Below are 22854 nucleotides of genomic sequence, written 5' to 3'. Positions count from 1 at the left end.
AACAGTGATGATTATGGAATGTCTATCACTGTTTTGTCTTAGATTATATCTTCTGTTCCAGAGTTGATTTTTTTTTATTGTGTACCTTTAAGAAGTGGTTTGCAGGCATCAACCAGGGAGATACTTCTGTCTTAAGTGTTGGAAGAAGTAGTGATGGCAGTGCAGTGGCTGTCACAGTTCCCTCCATGGTCCAGGTTGCTGTCTTTCCTTCCTGTCATGTATATGTATGGGTTACTGATAGTCAGGCAAGGTACAGCCTCTGCCCATTTCACATTACTCTTAACCCTTTTAAGCCTTTTGGTACTGTGGGTTTCAGTTCACACCCAACACAGTATATTGCTGTTGGCATCAGTCTGAATGTATGATCTGCTGCCACAAATTGAGTTCCATGCACATTCTAGTCTCTCATCTCTGGCTATAGATAGCATTTCAAACAAAGCATGAGTCACTGGAGATGGCCATAGATAGCATTCCAAACAAAGAATGAGTCACTATAGGTACCTGGAAGCTTCAGTAACTTACTTGCAATCATGGTGGATGGTTGCTTGTGTTGTCTAAGGATTTGCAACCTGCAGTGCCCACCACTGCTCCCCTACAATGCCTGTCACCTGTATTTTGGATTGGCCGTTTCATAAGTTTTTTTTTAACTAAGATTGCTTAACAATCATGATTTATGGGATAAGATGCAATGTTGGCAGATTCAAGTGAGAAACTGCAGAAGTTGGAGACTGAGTATGGACAAGTGTGTGAATGGAAGATGAAGTTAAATGTGAATAAAAGCAAGGTAATGAGGCTCAGCAGGGTGAGGGACAGGTTAGATGGGGAGTTTAAATGGAGAGAAATTGGAGAAAATGAAGTGTTTTAAATATCTGGGAGTGGACTCGGCAGCAAATTGAACCATGGAAGAGGAAGTGAGTCATTTTGTGGATGAGCGGTGAAGGTTCTGTGAGTATTGAAGAATGTGTGGAACGAGAGGTTGTTATCTGAGAAGGCAAAAATGGGTATGTTCAAAGGCATAGTAGTTCCAGCAAAGTTATGTGGATGCAAGGCATAGGCTAAAATGGAGATGTGTGTAGAATTTTGGGTGGATGTGTTGCAAATGAAATGTTTGAGGGTAGTGTGTGGTGTGAGGTGATTTGATTGAGTAAGTAATGAAAGGGTAAGAGAGAGGTGTGGTAATAAGAAGAGTTTGGTTAAGAGAGCTGAAGAGGATATGCTGAAATGGTTTGAACATGTATAGGAAATGAGTGATGAAAGATTAACAAAGAAGATATATGTCTCAGACGTGGGGGGAACAAGAAAGGGGAGACCAGATTAGAGATAGAAGGATGGAGTGAAAAAGATTTCGAGTGATCAGCGCCTAATAAATATGCAGGAGGGTGAAAGGCATGTGTGGGACAGAGTGAATTGGAACAATGTGGTGTTTAGTGATGGATGTGCAGTGAATGGACTGAACCAGGGCATGTGGAGTAGCTGGGGGAAACCATGGAAATGCCTGTGGTTTTAGTTTATTATACATGACAAGTAGAGAATGGACGTGAGCAAATGTGGCCTTTCTTCATCTGTTCCTAGTGCTACCTCATAAATGCAGGAAATGCAATAACCTCTCCTTGTCGTCCACTGATAGGTCTGTCTGGTCTTTAGCTAAGGGTATCTCTAACGACTTTTGTCGCTTTACCTTTCCTTCACTTTTCCATTCTGATGGTACTAAAGCTGTCTTACCTGTAGCAAAGCAACTCTCTTTGGTTTCCATTTCTCCTCTAGTTTCACTTTGGATGACTCCAACATTCCTTCACCCCCTGATACTCCTCTTACTAATCCTATGCCCCTTCTTGTAGGACTCCAAAAGTGCTTCTTTCTCTGGACATCAACAAGGCTTACGGTCCTGATGGCATCCATCCCTGTGGACTGAAAGGGTGTGCCTCTGAACTTACAACCTGTGCTTGCTTGTCTGTTCTGTTTCTGTTTAAAAACCAAAGCTTTTCCTTCTTGAAAGCATTCATTGATACATCCCATCCCTAAGAAGGGTGACCGTTCTGACCCCTTCAACTATCGTCTTATTGCTTTGACATCTCCCTTATCGTTTTATTGCTTTGACATCTACCATTTCCAAAGTCTTTGAACCCCTTATTAATTCCCATATCTTAAACTTTAAACTTAAACACCTAGAAAACCACAGTCTTCTCTGATCACCAGTATGGCTTCCATAAGGCGAAATCCATTGGTGATATTTTATCCTATTTTGATAATGTCTGGTTGTCATCCCTGAAAGATTTTAGGGAATCATGTGTAATTGCCCTTGACACATCTAAGGCTTTTGACAGGGTGTGGCATAGGGGTCTCATCTCTAAACTCCCCTGTTTTGGCTTCCCTCCCTCACTTTCTGGGCAGTCTATCTCTGTAGTTGTTGATGGATCTGCCTTCCCTATTTTCTACATCAACAGCAGTGTCCCTCACGGTTCTGTCCTGTTGATGGATCTGCCTTCTCCATTTTCTACATCAACAGTAGTGTCCCTCAGGGTTCTGTCCTGTACACTTTTTCTCCTTTTCTCAATGATTTCCTCCACAAATAATCCATTGCACTCATATGCTGATGACTCAACACTGATTCATCCTCATCCTTCACTTCTACTCCTTCTGTCATACTATCTGCATCTCATCTTGAAACAGCTTCCTCAGTAAACTCATACTTGGCTGGGATGTCTCATTGAGGTGCACAAAATCTTGTAAGTTTAATACCACCATGACCCAGTTTTACCCAACTCTGTCGAAAACTCCTCACAACTCTTGTCTCTCTTTTGATGATTCTGTAATTCCCCCTCTTAATTTAATGAGTATTCTCAGTATTACTGTAACATCCACTCTTTCTTGGAAACCCCACGTTACTGGAATAGCTTCTTGTCAAAACTTTGGAACTCTCTACATGCCCATGTTTTTCCCAATAACTATGACCTGGCACATTTCAAAGATAGGTTTTTCACTTCCTCCAAAATTCATAAATACTTTTCCTTGTCTTTTCTTTTTCCGTTTCATAATTCTCTGTATATTTCAATTAAGGCCCGTCCTTAATGTGGACTTTTATCTGTGACTGGAACCTTTATCGCAAAAGAAGTGTGAAAACTGGATGATAAATACTTCTCATAGGTTTTCTTTATGCCTAATCATATAAATAAAAAGTTTGTGAACCTTTATGAACACTTAAGAAGGGCCAGTACAATAATTAATGGGTTCGCTGTAAACTAGGCATGGTCAAATCTTTATTCATAGGAAAAAGATGATTTAGTATTTTTTTTTTGCATATACTCATAAAAGAAAAATGATAAGGTTTTTTGTTTTTTTTGCACTCTAGCTGGCAAAACTAGGCATGGTCATATCTATTCATAGGAAAAAGATGATTTAGTATTTTTTTTTTGCACATATTCATTAAAGAAAAATGTTGATAACAAGGTTTTTCTGTTTTTTGCACACTGGGAGGCAAAACAGTGCATATGAAGGGTAACAAAATGTAATCAGCACAATTTGGTATTGCATATCACAAATTTATTTATTTTTTTGGATAAGGGAATAAGAAAATTTCCTATGCATATCCTACAAGTTATATTATTTTCTAAAATCATGTTTCTAGTGAAAGAGAAAAGAGGCTTTGGGACAGTGCTTACAGAGAAGTGCAAATGATTGGGAGATGTATAAGAGAAAGTGGTAGGAGGTCAAGAGGAAGGTGGGGTTTCTAGTGAAAGAGGAAAGAGGCTTTGGGGCAATACTTAAAGAGAAGTGCAGATGACTGGGGGATGTATAAGAGAAAGTGGCAGGAGGTCACGAGGCTGAATAAGAGGGCAAATGAGAGTTGGGGTGGGCAAGTATCAGTAAACTTTAGGGAGAATGTTTTGAAAGGAGGTGTATAATGTGCGAAAGACAAGAGAACAAATGGGAACATCACTCAAGGAGGCAAAGGGGAGAAATGGTAAGAGCCAGTGATGAAGTGAGGAGGCGATGGAATTAGTATTTTGAATGACTTGAATGTGTTTGATGATAGAGTGGCAGATGTAGGGTGTTTTAATTGGGGTGCTATGTGAAGTGAGAGAGTCATGGAGAATGGTTTGGTGAGGAGAGAAGAGTTGGTGAAAGCCTTGTGTAAGATGAAATATGGCAAGGTGGCTAGAGTGGATGGTATTGCTGTTGAATTTATTTAGAAAGGGGATAACTGTTTTTGATTGGTTAGTTAAGGATTTTCAGTGTATGTATGGATCATTATCCCTAGGGATAGGGGAGAAAGATTACGTCCCACGTATTCCCTGCATGTCATAGAAGGTGACTAAAAGGGGAGGGAGCGTGGGGCTGGAAATCCTCCCCACTCGTTTATAATTTTCCAAAAGAAGGAGCAGAGAAGGGGGCCAAGTGAGGATATTCCCTCTAAGGCTCAATTCTCTGTTCTTAGCGCTACCTCGCTAACGCGGGAAATGGCGAATAGTATGAGAAAGAAAAAAAGTATGGATCATGGTGAGGTGCCTGATGATTGTCAGAATGCCTGTATAGTGCCATTGTATTAAAGCAAATGGGACAAAGGTGATTGTTCAAACTACAGAAATATAAGTTTATTGAGTGTATCTGGTAAGTTGTATGTGAGAGTATTGATTGAGACAATGAAGTCATGTACAGAGCTTCAGATTGGGGAGGAGCAGTGTAGTTTCAGAAGTGATAGATGTGTGTATCAGGTGTTTCCTTTAAAGAATGTGCATGAAAAAATATTTAGAGAAACAGACGGATTTTTGTGTGGTGTTTATGGAATTGGAGAAGGCATATGATGGGCTGATAGAGATGCTTTGTAGAAAGTCTTAAGAATATATGGTGTGGGAAGAAAGCTGGGAGAAGCAGTGAGAAGTTTTTATCAGGGGTGAAAGGCATGTGTACAAGTTGGAAAAGAGGAGAGTGAATGGGTCCAAGTGAAGGTTGGTGTACAGCAAGGGTGTGTGCTGTCACCATGCTTAGAGAGGTAAATGTGAGAGTCTTGGAGAGAGGGGTGAATATGCAGTCTGTTTGGGATGAGAGGGCCTGGGAAGTGAGTTAGTTGTCCTTTGTTCTTTACTAATGATAAAGCACTGGCGAGAAATTGCAGAAGTTGTTGACCAAGTTTAGAAGAGTTTGTAAAAGGAGAAAGTTGAGTTTGAATGTGAAAAAAAGGAAGTTTATTAGGTGATTGGTGATTGGGATTGGGAATACCTGGTTTAGAAAGAGAGATATACATAAGTATACATATGTAAGTAGGAGAGATGGCCAGAGAGCGTTATTGGATTATGTGTTAATTGATAGGCGCGTGCGAGAGACTTTTGGATGTTCATGTGCTGAGAGGTGCAACTGGAGGGATGTCTGATCATTATCTTGTGGAGGTGAAGGTGAAGATTTGTAGAGGTTTTACAGAAGAGAATAGAGAATGTTGGGGTGAAGAGAGTGGTGAGAGTAAGTGAGCTTGGGAAGGAGACTTGTGTGAAGAAGTACTAGGAGGTACTGAGTACAGAATGGAAAAAGGTGAGAACAAAGGAGGTAAGGGGAGTGGAGGAGGAATGGGATGTATTTAGGGAAGCAGCGATGGCTTGTGCAAAAGATGCTTGTGGCATAAGAAGCGTGGGAGGTGGGCAGATAAGAAAGGGTAGTGAGTGGTGGGATGAAGAAATAAGATTATTAGTGAAAGAGAAGAGAGAGGCATTTGGATGATTTTTGCAGGGAAATAAAGCAAATGAGTGGGAGAAGTATAACAGAAAGAGGCAGGAGGTCTAGAGAAAGGTGCAAGAGGTGAAAAAGGGCAAATGAGAGTTGGGGTGAGAGAGTATCATTAAATTTTAGGGAGAATAAAAAGATGTTTTGGAAGGAGGTAAATAAAATGCACAAGACAAGGGAACAAATGGGAACTTCATTGAAGGGGGCTAATGGGGAGGTGATGACAAGTAGTGGTGATGAGAGAAGGAGATGGAGTAAGTATTTTGAAGGTTTGTTGAATGTGTTTAATGATAGAATGGGAGATATGGGACGTTTTGGTCGAGGTGGTGTGCAAAGTGAGAGGGTTAGGGAGAATGATTTGGTAAACAGAGAAGAGGTAGTAAAAGCTTTGTGGAAGATGAAAGCTGGCAAGGCAGCGGATTTGGATGGTATTGCAGTGGATTTGATTAAAAAAGGGGGTGACTTTATTGTAGACTGGTTGGTAAGATTATTTAAACACGCCACAAGTACCTTTGGCTCAAGCCATCACTGCTTCCGTAAATACATCCCATTTCTCCCCACTCCCCTTACATCCTTTGTTCTCACCTTTTTCTACTCTGTACTCAGTCTCTCCTGGTACTTCCTTACACAAGTCTCCTTCCCAAGCTCACTTACTCTCACCACTCTTTTCACCTCAACATTTACTCTTCTTTTCTGAAAACCTCTACAAATCTTCACCTTCGCCTCCACAAGATAATGATCAGACAACCCTCCAGTTGCACCTCTCAGCACATTAACATCCAAAAGTCTCTCTTTCGTGCACCTATCAATTAACACATAATCCATAATGCTCTCTGGCCATCTCTCCTACTTACATATGTATACTATTGTATATCTCTCTTTTTAAACCAGGTATTACCAGTCACCAGTCCTTTTTCAGCACATAAATCTACAAGCTCTTCACCATTTCCATTTCCATTTTGAAGGTTTGTTGAATGTGTTTGATGATAGAGTGGCAGATATAGGGTGTTTTGGTCGAGGTGGTGTGCAAAGTGAGAGGGTTAGGGAAAATGATTTGGTAAAGAGGGAAGAGGTAGTAAAAGCTTTGCAGAAGATGAAAGCTAGCAAGGCAGTGGGTTTGGATGGTATTGCAATGGAATTTATTAAAAAAGGGGATGACTGTATTGTTGACTGGTTGGTAAGGTTGTTTAATGTATGTATGACTCATGGTGAGGTGCCTGAGGATTGGCGGAATGCTTGCTTAGTGCCATTGTACAAAGGCAAAGGGGATAAAAGTGAGTGCTCAAATTACAGAGGTATAAGTATGTTGAGTATTCCTGGGAAATTATATGGGAGGGTATTGATTGAGAGGGTGAAGGCATGTACAGAGCATCAGTTTGGGGAAGAGCAGTGTGGTTTCAGAAGTGGTAGAGGATGTGTGGATCATGTGTTTGCTTTGAAGAATGTATGTGAGAAATACTTAGAAAAGCAAATGGATTTGAATGTAGCATTTATGGATCTGGAGAAGGCATATGATAGAGTTGATAGAGATGCTCTGTGGAAGATATTAAGAATATATGATGTGGGAGGCAAGTTGTTAGAAGCAGTGAAAAGTTTTATCGAGGATGTAAGGCATGTGTACGTGTAGGAAGATAGGAAAGTGATTGGTTCTCAGTGAATGTAGGTTTGCGGCAGGGGTGTGTGATGTTTCCATGGTTGTTTAATTTGTTTATGGATGGGGTTGTTAGGGAGGTGAATGCAAGAGTTTAGAAAGAGGGGCAAGTATGAAGTCTGTTGTGGATGAGAGAGCTTGGGAAGTGAGTCAGTTGTTCTTTGCTGATGATACAGCTCTGGTGGCTGATTCGTGTGAGGAACAGTAAAAGGTGGTGACTGAGTTTGGTAAAGTGTGTGAAAGAAGAAAGCTGAGAGTAAATGTGAATAAGAGCAAGGTTATTAGGTACAGTAGGGTTGAGGGACAAGTCAATTGGAGGTAAATTTGAATGGAGAAAAACTGGAGGAAGTGAAGTGTTTTAGATATCTGGGAGTGGATCTGGCAGTGGATGGAACCATGGAAGCAGAAGCTAATCATAGGGTGGGGGAGAGGGCAAAAGTTCTGGGAGCATTGAAGAATGTGTGTAAGTCAAGAACATTATCTCGGAAAGCAAAAATGGGTATGTTTGAAGGAATAGTGGTTCCAACAATGTTGTATGGTTGCAAGGCGTGGGCTAAAGATAGAGTTGTGCGGAGGAGGGTGGATGTGCTGGAAATGAGATGTTTGAGGACAGTATGTGGTGTGAGATGGTTCTCAGTGAATGTAGGTTTGCAGCAGGGGTGTGTGATGTCTCCTTGGTTGTTTAATTTGTTTATGGATGGGGTTGTTAGGGAGGTAAATGCAAGAGTTTTGGAAAGAGGGGCAAGTATGAAGTCTGTTGGGGATGAGAGAGCTTGGGAAGTGAGTCAGTTGTTGTTCGCTGATGATACAGCGCTGGTGGCTGATTCATGTGAGAAACTGCAGAAGCTGGTGACGGAGTTTGGTAAAGTGTGTGAAAGAAGAAAGTTAAGAGTAAATGTGAATAAGAGCAAGGTTATTATATTAGGTACAGTGGGATTGAAGGTCAAGTCAATTGGGAGGTAAGTTTGAATGGAGCAAAACTGGAGGAAGTAAAGTGTGTTAGATATCTGGGAGTGGATCTGGCAGCGGATGGAACCATGGAAGCGGAAGTGGATCATAGGGTGGGGGAGGGGGCGAAAATTCTGGGAGCCTTGAAGAATGTGTGGAAGTCGAGAACATTATCTCGGAAAGCAAAAATGGGTATGTTTGAAGGAATAGTGGTTCCAACAATGTTGTATGGTTGCGAGGCGTGGGCTATGGATAGAGTTGTGCGCAGAAGGATGGATGTGCTGGAAATGAGATGTTTGAGGACAGTGTGTGGTGTGAGGTGGTTTGATCGAGTAAGTAACGTAAGGGTAAGAGAGATGTGTGGAAATAAAAAGAGCGTGGTTGAGAGAGCAGAAGAGGGTGTTTTGAAATGGTTTGGGCACATGGAGAGAATGAGTGAGGAAAGATTGACCAAGAGGATATATGTGTCGGAGGTGGAGGGAACGAGGAGAAGTGGGAGACCAAATTGGAGGTGGAAAGATGGAGTGAAAAAGATTTTGTGTGATCGGGGCCTGAATATGCATGCAGGAGGGTGAAAGGAGGGCAAGGAATAGAGTGAATTGGATCGATGTGGTATACCGGGATTGACGTGCTGTCAGTTGATTGAATCAAGGCATGTGAAGCGTCTGGGGTAAACCATGGAAAGCTGTGTAGGTATGTATATTTGCGTGTGTGGACATATGTATATACGTGTGTATGGGAGTGGGTTGGGCCATTTCTTTTGTCTGTTTCCTTGCGCTACCTCGCAAACGCGGGAGACAGTGACAAAGCAAAAAAAAAAGATATATATATGTATATATTATTTATTATACTTTGTCGCTGTCTCCCGCGTTTGCGAGGTAGCGCAAGGAAACAGACGAAAGAAATGGCCCAATCCCCCCCATACACATGTATATACATACGTCCACACACGCAAATATACATACCTACACAGCTTTCCATGGTTTACCCCAGACGCTTCACATGCCTTGATTCAATCCACTGACAGCACGTCAACCCCGGTATACCACATCGCTCCAATTCGCTCTATTCCTTGCCCTCCTTTCACCCCCCTGCATGTTCAGGCCCCGATCACACAAAATCTTTTTCACTCCATCTTTCCACCTCCAATTTGCTCTCCCTCTTCTCCTCGTTCCCTCCACCTCCGACACATACATCCTCTTGGTCAATCTTTCCTCACTCATTCTCTCCATGTGCCCAAACCACTTCAAAACACCCTCTTCTGCTCTCTCAACCATGCTTTTTTTATTTCCACACATCTCTCTTACCCTTACGTTATTTTCTTTCAAACTACTCGCCATTTCCCGCGTTAGCGAGGTAGCGTTAAGAACAGAAAACTGGGCCTTTGAGGCAATATCCTCACCTGGCCCCCTTCTCTGTTCCTTCTTTTGGAAAAATAAGAAAAAATAATGAGAGGGGAGGATTTCCAGCCCCCCGCTCCCTCCCCTTTTAGTCGCCTTCTACGAAACGCAGGGAATACGTGGGAAGTATTCTTTCTCCCCTATCCCCAGGATAATATATATATATATATATATATATATATATATATATATATATATATATATATATTTACCTCCTTCCAGAACATCTTTTTTTTTATTTTTTTTATTATACTTTGTCGCTGTCTCCCGCGTTTGCGAGGTAGCGCAAGGAAACAGACGAAAGAAATGGCCCAACCCCCCCCCATACACATGTATATACATACGTCCACACACGCAAATATACATACCTACACAGCTTTCCGCGGCTTACCCCAGACGCTTCACATGCCCTGCTTCAATCCACTGACAGCACGTCAACCCCGGTATACCACATCGCTCCAATTCACTCTATTCCTTGCCCTCCTTTCACCTTCCTGCATGTTCAGGCCCCGATCACACAAAATCTTTTTTACTCCATCTTTCCACCTCCAATTTGGTCTCCCTCTTCTCCTTGTTCCCTCCACCTCCGACACATATATCCTCTTGGTCAATCTTTCCTCACTCATCCTCTCCATGTGCCCAGACCACTTCAAAACACCCTCTTCTGCTCTCTCAACCACGCTCTTTCTATTTCCACACATCTCTCTTACCCTTACGTTACTCACTCGATCAAACCACCTCACACCACACATTGTCCTCAAACATCTCATTTCCAGCACATCCATCCTCCTGCGCACAACTCTATCCATAGCCCATGCCTTGCAACCATACAACATTGTTGGAACCACTATTCCTTCAAACATACCCATTTTTGCTTTCCGAGGTAATGTTCTCGACTTCCACACATTCTTCAAGGCCCCCAGGATTTTCGCCCCCTCCCCCACCCTATGATCCACTTCTGCTTCCATGGTTCCATCCGCTGCCAGATCCACTCCCAGATATCTAAAACACTTCACTTCCTCCAGTTTTTCTCCATTCAAACTCACCTCCCAATTGACTTGACCCTCAACCCTACTGTACCTAATAACCTTGCTCTTATTCACATTTACTCTTAACTTTCTTCTTCCACACACTTTTCCAAACTCAGTCACCAGCTTCTGCAGTTTCTCACATGAATCAGCCACCAGCGCTGTATCATCAGCGAACAACAACTGACTCACTTCCCAAGCTCTCTCATCTCCAACAGACTTCATACTTGCCCCTCTTTCCAAAACTCTTGCATTTACCTCCCTAACAACCCCATCCATAAACAAATTAAACAACCATGGAGACATCACTTTTTTTATTCTCCCTAAAATTTAATGATACTCTCTCACCCCAACTCTCATTTGCCCTTTTTTTCACCTCTTGCACCTTTCTCTTGACCTCCTGTCTCTTTCTTTTATACGTCTCCCACTCAATTGCATTTTTTCCCTGCAAAAATTGTCCAAATGCCTCTCTCTTCTCTTTCACTAATACTCTTACTTCTTCATCTCACCACTCACTACCCTTTCTAAACAACCTACCTCCCACTCTTCTCATGCCACAAGCATCTTTTGCGCAAGACAAGGGAGCAAATGGGAACTTCAGTGAAGGGCGCAAATGGGGAGGTGATAACAAGTAGTGGTGATGTGAGAAGGAGATGGAGTGAGTATTTTGAAGGTTTGTTGGATGTGTTTGATGATAGAGTGGCAGATATAGGGTGTTTTGGTCGAGGTGGTGTGCAAAGTGCGAGGGTTAGGGAAAATGATTTGGTAAACAGAGAAGAGGAAGTAAAAGCTTTGCGGAAGATGAAAGCCGGCAAGGCAGCAGGTTTGGATGGTATTGCAGTGGAATTTATTGAAAAAGGGGGTGACTGTATTGTTGACTGGTTGGTAAGGTTATTTAATGTATGTATGACTCATGGTGAGGTGCCTGAGGATTGGCGGAATGCTTGCATAGTGCCATTGTACAAAGGCACAGGGGATAAGAGTGAGTGCTCAAATTACAGAGGTATAAGTTTGTTGAGCATTCCTGGCAAATTATATGGGAGGATATTGATTGAGAGGGTAAAGGCATGTACAGAGCATCAGATTGGGGAAGAGCAGTGTGGTTTCAGAAGTGGTAGAGGATGTGTGGATCAGGTGTTTGCTTTGAAGAATGTATGTGAGAAATACTTAGGAAAGCAAATGGATTTGTATGTAGCATTTATGGATCTGGAGAAGGCATATGATAGAGTTGATAGAGATGCTCTGTGGAAGGTATTAAGAATATATGTGTGGGAGGCAAGTTGTTAGAAGCAGTGAAAAGTTTTTATCGAGGGTGTAAGGCATGTGTACGTGTAGGAAGAGAGGAAAGTGATTGGTTCTCAGTGAATGTAGGTTTGCGGCAGGGGTGTGTGATGTCTCCATGGTTGTTTAATTTGTTTATGGATGGGGTTGTTAGGGAAGTGAATGCAAGAGTTTTGGAAAGAGGGGCAAGTATGAAGTCTGTTGGGGATGAGAGAGCTTGGGAAGTGAGTCAGTTGTTGTTCGCTGATGATACAGCACTGGTGGCTGATTCATGTGAGAAACTGCAGAAGCTGGTGACTGAGTTTGGTAAAGTGTGTGAAAGAAGAAAGTTAAGAGTAAATGTGAATAAGAGCAAGGTTATTAGGTATAGTAGGGTTGAGGGTCAAGTCAATTGGGAGGTGAGTTTGAATGGAGAAAAACTGGAGGAAGTGAAGTGTTTTAGATATCTGGGAGTGGATCTGGCAGCGGATGGAACCATGGAAGCGGAAGTGGATCATAGGGTGGGGGAGGGGGTGAAAATCCTGGAAGCCTTGAAGAATGTGTGGAAGTCGAGAACATTATCTCGGAAAGCAAAAATGGGTATGTTTGAAGGAATAGTGGTTCCAACAATGTTGTATGGTTGCGAGGCATGGGCTATGGATAGAGTTGTGTGCAGGAGGGTGGATGTGCTGGAAATGAGATGTTTAAGGACAATGTGTGGTGTGAGGTGGTTTGATCGAGTAAGTAACGTAAGGGTAAGAGAGATGTGTGGAAATAAAAAGAGCGTGGTTGAGAGAGCAGAAGAGGGTGTTTTGAAATGGTTTAGGCACATGGAGAGAATGAGTGAAGAAAGATTGACCAAGAGGATATATGTGTAGGAGATGGAGGGAACAAGGAGAAGTGGGAGACCAAATTGGAGGTGGAAAGATGGAGTGAAAAAGATTTTGTGTGATTGGGGCCTGAACTTGCAGGAGGGTGAAAGGAGGGGGTGACTGTATTATTGACTGGTTGGTAAGGTTATTTAATGTATGTATGACTCATGGTGAGGTGCCTGAGGATTGGCGGGATGCGTGCATAGTGTCATTGTACAAAGGCAAAGGGGATAAGAGTGAGTGCTCAAATTACAGAGGTATAAGTTTGTTGAGTATTCCTGGTAAATTATATGGGAGGGTATTGATTGAGAGGGTGAAGGCATGTACAGAGCATCAGAATGGGGAAGAGCAGTGTGGTTTCAGAAGTGGTAGAGGATGTGTGGATCAGGTGATTGCTTTGAAGAATGTATGTGAGAAATACTTAGAAAAGCAAATGGATTTGTATGTAGCATTTATGGATCTGGAGAAGGCATATGATAGAGTTGATAGAGATGCTCTGTGGAAGGTATTAAGAATATATGGTGTGGGAGGCAAGTTGTTAGAAGCAGTGAAAGTTTTTATCGAGGATGTAAGGCATGTGTACGTGTAGGAAGAGAGGAAAGTGATTGGTTCTCAGTGAATGTAGGTTTGCGGCAGGGGTGTGTGATGTCTCCATGGTTGTTTAATTTGTTTATGGATGGGGTTGTTAGGGAGGTGAATGCAAGAGTTTTGGAAAGAGGGGCAAGTATGAAGTCTGTTGGGGATGAGAGAGCTTAGGAAGTGAGTCAGTTGTTGTTCGCTGATGATACAGCGCTGGTGGCTGATTCATGTGAGAAACTGCAGAAGCTGGTGACGGAGTTTGGTAAAGTGTGTGAAAGAAGAAAGTTAAAGAGTAAATGTGAATAAGAGCAAGGTTATTAGGTACAGTAGGGTTGAGGGTCAAGTCAATTGGGAGGTAAGTTTGAATGGAGAAAAACTGGAGGAAGTAAAGTGTTTTAGATATCTGGGAGTGGATTTGGCAGCGGATGGAACCATGGAAGCAGAAGTTGATCATAGGGTGGGGGAGGGGGCGAAAATCCTGAGAGCCTTGAAGAATGTGTGGAAGTCGAGAACATTATCTTTGAAAGCAAAAATGGGTATGTTTGAAGGAATAGTGGTTCCAACAATGTTGTATGGTTGCGAGGCGTGGGCTATGGATAGAGTTGTGGGCAGGAGGGTGGATGTGCTGGAAATGAGATGTTTGAGGACAGTGTGTTTTGTGAGGTGGTTTGATCGAGTAAGGGTAAGAGAGATGTGTGGAAATAAAAAGAGCGTGGTTGAGAGAGCAGAAGAGGGTGTTTTGAAATGGTTTGGGCACATGGAGAGAATGAGTTAGGAAAGATTGACCAAGAGGATATATGTGTTGGAGGTGGAGGGAATGAGGAGAAGTGGGAGACCAAACTGGAGGTGGAAAGATGGAGTGAAAAAGATTTTGTGTGATTGGGGCCTGAACATGCATGCAGGAGGGTGAAAGGAGGGCAAGGAATAGAGTGAATTGGATTGATGTGGTATACCGGGGTTGACGTGCTGTCAGTGGATTGAATTAGGGCATGTGAAGCGTCTGGGGTAAACCATGGAAAGCTGTGTAGGTATGTATATTTGCGTGTGTGGACGTATGTATATACATGTGTATGGGGTGGGTTGGGCCATTTTCTTTCGTCTGTTTCCTTGCGCTACCTCGCAAACGCGGGAGACAGCGACAAAGCAAAAAAAAAAAATATATATATATATATATATTTTTTTTTTTTTTTTTTTCATACTTTGTCGCTGTCTCCCGCGTTTGCGAGGTAGCGCAAGGAAACAGACGAAAGAAATGGCCCAACCCTCCCCATACACATGTACATACACACGTCCACACACGCAAATATACATACCTACACAGCTTTCCATGGTTTACCCCGGACGCTTCACATGCCTTGATTCAATCCACTGACAGCACGTCAACCCCTGTATACCACATCGCTCCAATTCACTCTATTCCTTGCCCTCCTTTCACCCTCCTGCATGTTCAGGCCCCGATCACACAAAATCCTTTTCACTCCATCTTTCCACCTCCAATTTGGTCTCCCTCTTCTCCTCGTTCCCTCCACCTCCGACACATATATCCTCTTGGTCAATCTTTCCTCACTCATTCTCTCCATGTGCCCAAACCATTTCAAAACACCCTCTTCTGCTCTCTCAACCACGCTCTTTTTATTTCCACACATCTCTCTTACCCTTACGTTACTTACTCGATCAAACCACCTCACACCACACATTGTCCTCAAACATCTCATTTCCAGCACATCCATCCTCCTGCGCACAACTCTATCCATAGCCCACGCCTCGCAACCATACAACATTGTTGGAACCACTATTCCTTCAAACATACCCATTTTTGCTTTCCGGGATAATGTTCTCGACTTCCACACATTTTTCAAGGCTCCCAAAATTTTCGCCCCCTCCCCCACCCTATGATCCACTTCCGCTTCCATGGTTCCATCCGCTGACAGATCCACTCCCAGATATCTAAAACACTTCACTTCCTCCAGTTTTTCTCCATTCAAACTCACCTCCCAATTGACTTGACCCTCAACCCTACTGTACCTAATAACCTTGCTCTTATTCACATTTACTCTTAACTTTCTTCTTCCACACACTTTACCAAACTCCGTCACCAGCTTCTGCAGTTTCTCACATGAATCCGCCACCAGCGCTGTATCATCAGCGAACAACAACTGACTCACTTCCCAAGCTCTCTCATCCCCAACAGACCTCATACTTGCCCCTCTTTCCAAGACTCTTGCATTTACCTCCCTAACAACCCCATCCATAAACAAATTAAACAACCATGGAGACATCACACACCCCTGCCGCAAACCTACATTCACTGAGAACCAATCACTTTCCTCTCTTCCTACACGTACACATGCCTTACATCCTCGATAAAAACTTTTCACTGCTTCTAACAACTTGCCTCCCACACCATATATTCTTAATACCTTCCACAGAGCATCTCTATCAACTATATCATATGCCTTCTCCAGATCCATAAATGCTACATACAAATCCATTTGCTTTTCTAAGTATTTCTCACATACATTCTTCAAAGCAAACACCTGATCCACACATCCTCTCCCACTTCTGAAACCACACTGCTCTTCCCCAATCTGATGCTCTGTACATGCCTTCACCCTCTCAATCAATACCCTCCCATATAATTTACCAGGAATACTCAACAAACTTATACCTCTGTAATTTGAGCACTCACTCTTATCCCCTTTCCCTTTGTACAATATATATATATATATATATATATATATATATATATATATATATATATATATATATATATATATTTTTTTTTTTTTTTCATACATATTCGCCTAATCCCGCGTTAGCGAGGTAGCGTTAAGAACAGAAGAGTGAGCCTTAGAGGATGTAAAGGTATGTATATTTGTGTGTGTGGATGTGTATGTATATACATGTGTATGTGGGTGTGTTGGGCCATTCTTTTGTCTGTTTCCTTGCGCTACCTCGCTAATGCGGGAACCAGCGACAAAGCAAAATAAAATAGATAATAATAAATAAATATGTATATAAATCTCATCCCTGGGGGTAGGGGAGAAAGAATACTCCACATGTATTCCCTTTGTGTTGTAGAAGGTGACTAAAAAGGGAAGGAGTGGGGGCTGGAAGTGGCAGATAGCATGGAAATATATATATACTTGATCACGCGCAAAAGTATGATCCTTTCTATACACGTGTATATACATAAACGCCCACACACACACATATACATATGCATCTCAGCGTATACATACATATTCTTTTTTTTTTTTATACTGTTCGCCATTTCCCTTGTTAGCAAGGTAACGTTAAGAACAGAGGACTGGGCCTTTGAGGGAATATCCTCACCTGGCCCCCTTCTCTGTTCCTTCTTTTGGAGAATCAAAAAAATGAGAGGGGTCGATTTCCAGCCCTCCGTTCCCTATACATATACATATACAGACATACATATATACACATGTACATATCCATATTTACTGCCCTCATCCATTTCCGTCGCCACCCCACCACACACGAGATAGCACACACACACACACACACACACACACACAGACACACACACACACACCCCAGCAAGGCAGTGCCAAGAACAGATAAAAGATGCCATGTTTGTTCACTTTCAGTCTCTAGCTATCATGTGTAATGCACTGAAACCACAGCTCCCTTTTCACATCCAGGCAAGCACATATCTACATTAAAATTACAAATGGAGTAACCTTGATAAAATACGTAATGGCAGTTACTGCTCTACTCTTAATCTAAATCAAAATAATAAGACGTGCTATTTCCACTTTAAATTCCCATGAGAAACTTTACCCAGTCTTTTTAACTTTTCAACATGCAAATCGTGTGGTAACTTACTGAAAGTAAGGTAATGATCATTGTCTGTAGGGTTTAAACTTAAACTGGGATACATTACACTAAGTGACTCAGGCAAGTCCCATTGAACTATGAGCCTATTTATCCTCTAGATCACTAACACTTTCTACATTGCCATGACCTCCTCCATTAATATTAGGGCCTGATGTATCATTTGCAAGACCACTTGTCATAGACACAGTTGATATATCTGTTAACCTCTTGTGAATGGAATTTCCATTATTATCAATGAGTTGGGAACTAGTTGGTAAGTTATGTAAGGTGCTTGGTGATGCTAAATTTGAGGGTGAACCATCCAGATGAAGATTGTTGATACAGTTGAAGAGGGGCTCCTCCTCTGGTATTTGTTCTCTGCCTCGTTTCATCACGCTTTAGTTATCACCATATAGTGATAATCAGCATATTATATAGGGTCCTTTGTAATGCTCTCTTGTTAATAATGTGAATGTGTATTTTGTTTTTATTCCAATGAACAGTTATTTAGCTTGAAATTCTTTCATTTTCAGTGGGGAGCAGTTTAGTAGCAAGAAAATTGTCTTGTTTACAGACTTCAGTGGAGAGTTCAGTGATGACCAAACATTGAAGATCATATCAGGACTCAAGAATCAGGGCATTGAGCTAAGTATTATGTGAGTTTTCTTAAGAGGATGACTTTTGTCAAAATTTTTGTTTACTGATACACAGGATTATATCATTTGGGATGTGGGAATTATGTTTCTGATTCTGCATAATTGCAGATGACAGCAGTCAAGAGTTTCAGCTGACCTAATGAACTGTAGTTTTGATTTCTCTGTTATCATTGTCTGTTTATATTGTTCTATATCTATAAACTTCGTAAAATTTTAAATTATTAATCTCTTCAGAAACCACAAGGTAAAATGAATCAAATTTTTCAGAGCAGAGATGAATGGATAATGATTATTACATTTCATTTCATTCCAGTCCATTTGTTAGGGCCTCCACAGAGCAAAATGGTCTGAAATTGGCAGGTATTTTCATAAATTTTATCAGAAACCACAGGGCATATCAACTAGATGTCTTTGGATATGATTACTGGATCGTGCTTAATCAGGTTCCTCATTTCGTGCTGAACTGATATAAAGTGTGGTCTTGCAGCCAGTTGAGTGATACAGGCTTAATTTGGGGGTAAGAGTCAAATGATACCTACTTTGCTGTTTATGCCTATGATAGGATTTTGCCATGATAGCTAGGGTATCACGAATTGCTCACCACTCATGGTGCCTGATGAATAAGTCTTCCTCTCAGCTGCCACCTTCATTACCTAATTATCTATTCTTGTTTCATCTAGGACTGATTTCAAGCACATGTTAAGTCTTTTTTTAAATGTTTCCGGAATTGTTTCATGCACGCTTCTTATTTCGCTTGGTAGTACTGCATATTGATTAGTTGTTCTAGCTTCCTGGTTTAGCTTTCTTAATTTTTTGTTGGATTTGTATGTTTAGTGGTATTCTTGAAAATATGGTAACACAGTATCTTCCTTGTTGAGAGGCTTTCAGGTTCTATGCATTTACCTTCATACCTTCAAATTACCAGGCATGTTTCTCTTCTTTTAGGCTTGATTGGTTCAGTATATTCAGCTTTTCATGGTAGTTCTTATGTTCCATCTGCTCAATGCCACTCATGAAGGACTTCTGAATTCTCTGTAATTTGTTTCTTTACATGTTCCATCTGCTCGATGCCACTCTCGAAGGACTTCTGAATTCTCTGTAATTTGTTTGTTTCCATGGTGGCCATATGACACAGCAGAATTATATTTTGAGTCTTATATACCTATTAAACATTTTCATCATTAGGTTTCTCTCTCTTGTATTATCAAAATCATACTGCTTATTACTTGATAGTGCTATTTTCTCAGTATGCCCCTCTGAATATTAGTTTCTCTTTCATGATGACACCCAAATATATTGAAGTTGTTTCTCTTCCAATAATTTTCAAAGTTAGCCCTTGGAACAGACAAGGAAAGGCCATATCTGCTAACATCCATGCTCTTGCTGTCATGCATATTGCACCCGAAATCACAGCTCCCTATCCTCAACCAGGCCCCACTGACCTTTCCATGGTTTATGCCAGATACTTCACATTCCCTAGTTTTGTCCATTGACAGTATGGCGAATCCAGTATACCACATCACTCCAATCCACTCTTTCCCATTCATGACTTTAACCCTCCAGTATGTTCAGGCCCCAATCACTTAAAATCTTTCTCATTCCATCCTTCCATCTGCAGTTTAATCTCCCTGTTCTCCATGTTCCCACCACTTCTGACACTTCAAGTTTTCCTCTCTTATTCTCTCCATATGTCCATAACTTATTTCCTCAAATTCACCATTATTAAATTCCAGCAAATTTACTTCTGCCCATATGTCAATCATATCAACTTGTTTTGAATCCCTATTTGATCAGTTTCAGGTCCAGACACAGACATATACATATATACACTTGTACATATTCGTACTTGCTTGCCTTCATCCTTTCCTGGTGCTACCCTGCTCCACAGGACACAATGTTGCTTCTCGTTGCTTCAGTGAGGTAGTGCCGGGAAAACAGACAAAAAAGGCCGCATTCGTTCACACTCAGTCTCTTGCTGTCATGTGTAATGCACTGAAACCACAGCTCCCTCTCTACATCCATTCCCTACAGACCTTTCCATGGTTTACCCCAAACATTCACATGCCTTGGTTCAGTCCATTGACCTCGGTACACCTCATCGTTCCAATTCACTCTATTCATTGCACACCTCTCACCCTCCTGTTTGTTCAGGCACCGATCACTCAGTCTTTTTCACTCCATCCTTCCACTTCCAATTTGGTCTCCCACTTCTCGTTCCCTCCACCTCTGACACATATATCCTCTTTGTCAACCTTTTCTCGCTCATTCTCTCAGTGTGACCATACCATTTCAATACACCCTCTTCTGCTCTCTCAACCACACACTTTTTTATTACCACACATCTCTCTTCCCCTTTCATTACTTACTCGATCAAACCACCTTACACCACATATTGTCCTCATACATCTCATTTCCAACACATCCACCCTCCTCCACACAACCCCATGCCTTGCAACCGTATAACATTGTTGGAACCACTGTTCCTTCCAACATACCCATTTTTGCTTCCCGAGATACCGCTCTGGCCTTCCACACATTCTTCAACACTCCGAGAGCCTTCACCCATCTCCCCCACCCTGTGACTCACTTCTGCTTTCATGGTTCCATCTGCTGCTAAATCCTCTCCCAAATATCTAAAACACTTCACTTCCTCCAATTTTTCTCCATTCAAACTTACCTCCCAATTGACTTGTCCCTCGACCATACCGAGCCTAATAACCTTGCTCTTATTCGCATTTACTACCAGCTTTCTTCTTTCACACACACTTTACCAAACTCAGTCAACAGCTTCTGCGGTTTCTCACCCGAATCAGTCACCTAGCGCTGTATCATCAGTGAACAATAACTTCCCACTTATTCCCTGAGTGTCGAAGAAGGTGACTAAAGGGGACGGGAGTGGGGGCTAGAAATGCTCCCCTCCTTTTACTTTAAACTTTTGAAAAGGGTAAACAGAAGAAAGACTCATGCTGGGAGTGCTCATCCTCCTCGAAGGCTCTGATTGGGGTGCCTGAATATGTGTGGAAGTAACTGAGATGAGAAAAGGTTGGGAATGTCTTGGGAGTAAAGTTAGGAGTTGGTGAGAGGACAAGAGCAAAGGAAGGAGTAGCACTACTCCTGAAGCAGGAGTTGTGGGAGTATGTGATAGAGTGTAAGAATGTAAACTCTAGATTGATATGGGTAAAACTGAAAGTGGATGGAGAGAGATGGGTGATTATTGGTGCCTATACACCTGAACATGAGAAGAAAGATCATGAGAAGCAAGTGTTTAGGGAGCAGCTGAGTAAGTGTGTTAGCAACTTTCATGCACGAGATTGGGTTATAGTGATGGATGATTTGAATGGAAAGGTGAGTAATGTGGCAGTTGAGGGAATAGTTGGTGTACATGGGGTGTCCAGTGTTGTAAATGGAAATGGTGAAGAGCTTGTAGATTTGTGTGCTGAAAAAGGACTGATGACTGGGAATACCTGGTATAAAAAAAAAATATACACAAGTATACGTACGTAAGTAGGAGAGATGGCCAGAGAGCATTATTGGATTATGTGTTAATTGATAGGCACGTGAAAGAGAGACTTTTGGATGTTAATGTGCTAAGAGTGCAGTTGCAGGGAGGTCTGATCATTATCTTGTAGAAGCAAAGGAGAAGATTTGTAGAGGTTTTCAGAAAAGAAGAGATAATGTTGGGGTGAAGAGAGTGGTGTGAGTAAGTGAGCTTGGAAAGGAGACTTTTATGAGGAAGTACCAGAAGAGATTAAGTGCAGAATGGAAAAAGGTGAGAGCAAATGATGTAATGGGAGTGGGGGAGGAATGGGATGTATTTAGGGAAGCAATGATGGCTTGTGCAAAAGATGCCTGTGGCGTGAGAAGCGTGGGAAGTGGGTAGAAAGGGTAGTGAGTGTTGGTATGAAGAAATAAGTTTGTTAGTGAAAGAGAAGAAAGAAGCATTTGGACAATTTTTGCAGGGAAATAATGCAAATGAGTGGGAGATGTATAAAAGAAAGAGGCAGGAGGTCAAGAGAAAGGTGCAAGAGGTGAAAAAGAGGGCAAGTGAGAGTTGGGGTGAGAGAGTATCATTAAATTTTAGGGAGAATAAAAAGATGTTTTAGAAGGAGATAGATTAAGTACATAAGACTAGAGAACAAATGAAAACATTAGTGAAGTGGGCTAATGGGGAGGTGATAACAAGTAGTGATGAAGTAAAAAGGAGATGGAGTGAGTATTTTGAAGGTGTGTTGAATGTGTTTGATAATAGAGTGGCAGATATAGGGTGTTTTGGTTGAGGTGGTGTGCAAAGTGAGAAGGTCAGGGAGAATGATTTGGTAAACAGAGAAGAGGTAGTGAAAGCTTTGCGGAAGATGAAAGCCGGCAAGGCAGCGGGTTTGGATGGTATTCCAGTGGGATTTATTAAAAAAGGGGGTGACTGTGTTGTTGACTGGTTGGTGAGGATATTCAGTGTATGTATGGTTCATGGTGAAGTACCTGAGGATTGGCAGAATGCGTGCATAGTGCCATTGTACAAAGGCAAAGCGGATAAAGGTGAATGTTTATATTACAGAGGTACAAGTTTGTGGAATATTCCTGGGAAATTATATGGGAGGGTAATGACTGAGAGGGTAAAGGCATGTACAGAGCATCAGATTGGGAGAAGAGCAGTGTGGTTTCAGAAGTGGTAGAGGATGTGTGGATCAGGTGTTTGTTTTGAAAAATGTATGTGAGAAATACTTAGAAAAACAGATGGATTTTTATGTAGCATTTATGGATCTGGAGAAGGCATATGATAGGGTTGATAGAGATGCTTTGTGGAAGGGATTAAGAGTATATGGTGTGGGAGGTAAGTTGTTAGAAGCAGTGAAAAGTTTTTACCAAGGATGTAAGGTATGTGTACGAGTAGGAAGAGAGGAAAGTGAGTGG

The 22854-nt window shown here is 41.8% G+C and overlaps 1 protein-coding gene across 1 annotated transcript in view; it reads left to right on the top strand.

The window, feature by feature from the left end:
• Positions 1-22854, top strand: part of Ku80 (X-ray repair cross-complementing protein 5 Ku80) — a 126940-nt gene that overhangs the window by 13694 nt on the left and 90392 nt on the right. Inside the window, exon 5 of the mRNA XM_071693529.1 lies at positions 17824-17946. Within this exon, the coding sequence (XP_071549630.1) occupies positions 17824-17946 (123 nt within the window). The remainder of the gene's footprint in view (positions 1-17823; positions 17947-22854) is intronic.

The sequence above is a fragment of the Panulirus ornatus genome, chromosome 55, assembly GCF_036320965.1.
Source record: "Panulirus ornatus isolate Po-2019 chromosome 55, ASM3632096v1, whole genome shotgun sequence".
In the NCBI taxonomy this organism is placed as follows: Eukaryota; Metazoa; Arthropoda; class Malacostraca; order Decapoda; family Palinuridae; genus Panulirus; species Panulirus ornatus.
The sequence above is the reverse complement of the archived record's forward strand: the minus strand, read 5'-3'. Positions and strand labels throughout refer to the sequence as shown.